The sequence below is a fragment of the Rhamphochromis longiceps genome, linkage group LG15 (assembly GCF_057381845.1).
Source record: "Rhamphochromis longiceps isolate RC_006_pf linkage group LG15, R_longiceps_female_GT1.1, whole genome shotgun sequence".
Classification (NCBI taxonomy): Eukaryota; Metazoa; Chordata; class Actinopteri; order Cichliformes; family Cichlidae; genus Rhamphochromis; species Rhamphochromis longiceps.
The window spans coordinates 25,102,537-25,108,044 of NC_140571.1; the positions used below are offsets into that span (position 1 = coordinate 25,102,537).

General features: G+C 42.9%; 1 protein-coding gene across 1 annotated transcript; it reads left to right on the forward strand.

The window, feature by feature from the left end:
- On the forward strand, positions 1–3,416 carry LOC146652753 (hepatocyte nuclear factor 3-beta-like). Its single transcript, XM_085381782.1, has 2 exons — positions 1–291; positions 2,253–3,416. The coding sequence occupies exons 1-2, from the start codon at positions 217–219 to the stop codon at positions 3,312–3,314; spliced, it is 1,137 nt and encodes a 378-aa protein (XP_085237908.1). The 5' UTR covers positions 1–216; the 3' UTR covers positions 3,315–3,416.
- The last annotated feature ends 2,092 nt before the right edge of the window (positions 3,417–5,508 follow it).

A 5,508-nucleotide genomic window follows, 5' to 3' on the forward strand; every position in this document is an offset into this window, starting at 1 on the left:
CGCAGCAGCGAGCAGCAGGTGTCGCAGACGCTCAGTGCGCACAAACCGTCCGTCGGCCACAGTGCGCGCACAGGTGAGAGGCAGCAGCTCCGGTCATAAACAGACAGGGGGGATTCAGCGGCCCGGTACCGGCTGCCAGCTGAGGACAGGTTCACGTGGTTGTTTTCCAGCCTTGCGTGGAGCTGTTTGGATGAATCTGGAGCTGGAGCGTGCACGATGCTGAGCGCCGTTAAAATGGAGGGACACGAGCATCCGGACTGGAGCAGCAGCTACTACTACGCAGAGCCCGAGGTCCGTGAATTTCACCCGTGGGTGTTATCAGTCAGTGGGGACGTTGGCTTATTGGTTAAATATCGATCAGAGGCAGAGGTTTCCCAGAGGAGGCAGATAAAACCCGATCACGGGCCGGAAAATCTCAGTGATGGAAAAACGATAACTGAGGGTCACTTACAGGATCTGAGCTGGAATCTGAGAGGCTCAGCTGTACCGAGCCTACACAATTTACCCCAGACGTTTACGCACAGTTTGAATGTTTCATATAAAAGTATAACCAGTTATTAGTATTACTGAGTGTAGGCTAAAGTTTAGTTTAATAAAAATTAGAGATTAAAGAGTTTTTAAAGTCGTTTTAGAGCATGTTAAGTTTGTCAAAGGAGCCACTCTTCGGCTGGATTTCAAGTAAAAACAAGGAGCCATGTTTTTCATTTTAAGTAAACTAAGTAAATATTTGCAGTAGAATTTGTTAAACTGGGATCTAGTTTGTTCTTAGAAATCCAGGTAATTAAAGCGAAAATCGGAAGGCTGTTTGACCTTCAGTACTCGGCTGTGTCAAATAATCTAAACTGTAACTAACACTTAAAAACGATGCCTGCTTTAGATTCGATCATAACTGCAAAACAAACACCGAGCAATAGAAAAATGGCTGCAGCTGCCAGCGAGGACACACACGGGCAACAAAATGTACGTTTTTACGCGATTAAACGTCACCTTTATTTTTCTGCAGGATTTACGAAATTTCACACAAGCTTTTCATTCTTGAGGGACAGATTTTAACAAGCGCTTTGACTTCCTGTTAAAACTCTGTGTAACTGATTTTAATTCACAAAGAATTTGGGTTAATAAAACAAAAGCGTTAAAATCAGTTAACAAGAGAATAAAATAAGAAAAATAAATGTGGAATATTTATCTAAAAATGTATTTTTTTTAAAAAAAAAGAAAAAAAAGATTTTATTCTAGTTAGAAAAATAATTTCCTTGGACGTTTTTGCTGAATAAAATGTTTATACATCTAAAGTGAAAAACCTTCTTTTTAAAAATTGTAGTTCTCGTGATAATTTTGTTCTATTCAAATAAAACTGTCCCCTCTAAAAGTTGCATTAGTGATTTATTTAACATCACCAGTAGTCCCCACACCCTGCGCGTGAGCTCGGGTCTATTTTAAAAAAATAAATAAAAATAAAGTATAAAGACGTCACAGACAGGTAAAGTGGAAGATTTGGACTTCACCTTCAACAAGAAAACCACAGAGTGAAAGCAGCCTTTACAAGGATGTGCGTGCTTATAGATTTAAAGACATGGACGGACTCGGATTATAGCAAATACAGCTCAATTAACATCTTTAATAAAAGGAGTTATGGATGAATTAGACAGAGGAATACAGGTGTATTAGAAACCCTAAAAACATGGATACTGTTAAACTGGGTGATTGGAAAATCAAACAGAAAGTTAGTCTTAGTCTTTATTATAATAATCAGAATCTCGTGGTGAGCAGTTTTCACTGTTTTAAATAACTTCCGATCAGTTATTTGAAACTAATCAGAAGCTTTGGTGTATTTTTATCTCTGCGCCTGTGACGCTTTATTGGAGTTTTTATGTGTATTTCCAACCTGTGTGTTTCCAGCCTCCTTTTTTTCACTCATTTCACTATTTTTAGACTTTACGATCAGTGACAGAACACTGATCGTAGCACGGATCAAGAACGAATTATTCCGCTCTTTTTTGGCCTGTTTTGGTCTTTTCTGACTCTGATCTTTGTGTCAGGCTGAAATAAATCCGCTGGGTTTATTATTGTGTATTTATGCGACATTATCAGGCTGTTAACTTTAAATTAAATTAAATTATTTAGGGATTAAACTCAGTGTGTGTGTGTGTGTGTGTGTGTGTGTGTGTGTGTGTGTGTGTGTGTGTGTGTGTGTGTGTGTGTGTGTGTCCTCGTGCATTAATTAATGTTAATTGGCTTTCTCTGTGTCGCAGTGTTACCCCCCAGCGGCCAACATGAACTCCATGAGCACCTACATGGGCACGCCTGGCATGACGGCCACCGGCCACATGAACGCGCATTACGTGAGCCACCCGGTGGGGGTGAGCGGCTCTTCGGTGGCCTCCGGAATGACGCAGAGCGCCGGGGCCGCCGCGCTGCCGCCCAGTATGAGCCCCATGAGCCCGCCGCCGTACGGGAACGTGCCGGTGATGAGCCAGGTGTACGGGCAGGCCTGCGCCATCAGACCACGGGAGTCCAAGGCCTACCGGCGCAGCTACACGCACGCCAAGCCGCCGTACTCGTACATCTCCCTGATCACCATGGCGATCCAGCAGTCCGGCAGCAAGATGCTGACGCTCAACGAGATCTACCAGTGGATCATGGACCTGTTCCCGTTCTACCGTCAGAACCAGCAGCGCTGGCAGAACTCCATCCGCCACTCGCTCTCCTTCAACGACTGCTTCATCAAGGTGCCGCGCGCGCCTGACAAGCCGGGGAAGGGCTCGTTCTGGACGCTGCACCCGGATTCCGGGAACATGTTCGAGAACGGCTGCTACCTGCGGCGGCAGAAGCGCTTTAAGTGCGGGAAGAAGGCGGACAGCGAGCCGGGCTGTGAGGCCGGAGCGCCAGGCAGAGGCTCGGACTCCCCGCCCTCCTCCTCCTCATCGTCACCTCAGTCATCTGACGGAAAGGGCGCCGACCTCAAAACCCACCGAGGAGAACCGCCAGCCTCAAGCCCCGTGCGCGTGCCCTCCCCGCCCACACACACGCAGCACCTGCTCTCGCACCACCCGCACCCGCTGCTGCTGCACGAGGCCGCGCACCTGAAAACGGACCCCTACCACACCCACTACTCCTTCAACCACCCATTCTCCATCAACAACCTCATGTCGGAGCCGCAGCACCACAAGCTGGAGCCGGTGGTGCAGTACGGAGGTTACGGCTGCCCGGTGTCCGGGGCTCTGATGGCGGCCAAACCCGGCCTGGAGCCCGTGCACAGCGACAGCGGGTACTATCACGGCGTGTACGGCAGGCCCATAATGAACTCCTCCTGAGGCCCCGCCGGACTCCCCACTGCAAAAACTCTGATCTGTACATTTGTAAATGTGATAAAGGGCAATTCCCCTGTTTTTCATCCATCTGATAAAAAGCTTCATATGAAATCTTTGTTGTGTCGTTTTTATTCAGCTGAAAGTTCACAAAGGTTAAACCGGACAGGACAACGGGGCCCACTCAAGCAGCCAAAAAAATTACTTATAAGGTTTGTTTTCCCTTAAATTTGACTTCTTTGTGTGTATACATATATCTAAGCACAACAGAATAACACAATTAACAGAGAGGAAGGAGACCAGAGGTGTGCCAGGACTCTATTCAACAGAATTTTTAAAAACCTCCCACCCATGTAACATCAGATACTTTCAAGCTATTCTGAGGATGACTTTAGGAAAACCTCTCCATATGAATCCATCTTTCTCACTTTGAGGACTCTTTAAGGAACATTTATGTGGAGAATATTAGGAGCTCACAACATCCTGGAAGATCCTTTGTAAATGCTAGTGGAGGCCTGCACACATGCATTTATATTTTCCTGCAATGAGGTTGTATATTTTTCCACAATTCTCCATTTATGACTTACAATTGCATAATTCTTCATCATTAGTCCAAAAATATTATTTAAAAATCTCAGTATTTACATAAAATTGAGAATAAATGAATGTTCTACAGGTTCTGGAAGACAAAGCAGGATCTCAGTGTTCCTGCTTTGGCAGACAAAGTCGTTTTGAAAGGTAAAAAAAGATTCTCGAGATTCTTGTTTCACATGAGTGTCTTCCTGAAGATGTTGGCTCTGGCTCATCAAACATTTGTGCTCAGAAGTCTGTAACAGATGATCCCAGCATACCAACAAATATAACATACACAAATGTACTCCTCAGGGGTGTGTAACATCTTAGGTTTTCTCTAAAATGTGCTGCTGTTTCAGGAGTGGTGATGCCAGCATGGCTACACAGGTGTGAAAATTAAAAGTAAAGATTCACAGTGGAGCTTCTTTTAATTCCAAAAAGTATGAGTGGGAATGATTTGTCCTTTTGTAGCTCCAGAGTTAAAGAAGAGAAAGATTTCAGGTTGTTTTGCTTTTTGGTAAAATACAATTATTATGTATTTACAGATATAAAACTGGAGTGTGACCAAAATGATTTTAACAATTGTTTTCGGTTAGATTATTGGACCTCAAGGTGATTATGTGCACCTTTTTGAGGACTAAAATGATGCACACACTTTCCCAAGCAGTAAAATATGCATATTTTTTCTTAATTTTTAAGGTGGAATGTCAGGATGTAGCCCGTGTTTGTCCAAATACAAAACCAAATTAGGTGAAATATCAATTCTACACCGTCAAATCTTCCTCGGGTCTTTGTTCTCCCTTTCTTCTTCTTCTTTGTGTTCTTCGGCTTCTTCCTACAATACAAACACATGCGTCTGAGGTTATGTTTGGTTTCTCTAAGGAAGCTTCAGGTTCAGATGTGAGGCATATAAAGCATTAAGGAGTCAATAATACTAGAAAAAAATCTGCACAAATGCCAGCCCATCTCCAAATAACCTATATAATTAAACACGCTTTACAGACAAGCACAAGCAGAATATTAAACTCAAACAGAAAACTACACATTAGCCTAAAAAAGAAACAGAATAAGATAAAATGTTTAATTTAATGCAAAAAAGTACAGTAGATTTAAACACTAATGCATAAATAATTTTTAAAAAGTTAAAGTGATCAAAGTAAGTCTATTAAAGTCTGCTTTTAGAAGTAAATCAATAAATACTTTTGAGGTGTTTATTAAATTAATGCAACTTTTTTATGTCAGTTTTTGTATATCAAGACACTAAATTATAAAGGATACAAATATCTTCTGCCTAACAGGAATACCACAGAGGGGGAGCTGAGCTGCAGTATCCTTAAAGGTGCAAAACGTGTTACTGAGATAAAGACTGTGAGTAAACTCTGAGGCAGCATTAGCACTAAATGGCTTGATTGACACCCGCAGGGTCACAGATAACATAAAAGCAGATAACAACTGGAACAATAGCCCATGAAAAGGTGACAAGCTCTCCTCTTAAAGCACATTAATGTCACACAGAAGTGATGTTGAACTGCAGATAACAGGCTGCACGGGTCACATGGTCACAGTCAAGAAAACAGTTATTCAGCACAAAGACATTCTGGCTCAAATAAGCCGAATGCTTTAAATA

Bases quoted from the DNA above. Each gene is read 5' to 3' on its own strand.
- LOC146652753 (XM_085381782.1), top strand. From the start codon at position 217: ATGCTGAGCGCCGTTAAAATGGAGGGACACGAGCATCCGGACTGGAGC. The intron at 292-2,252 runs GTCCGTGAATTT...TCTGTGTCGCAG, and splicing joins ACTACTACGCAGAGCCCGAG to TGTTACCCCCCAGCGGCCAA.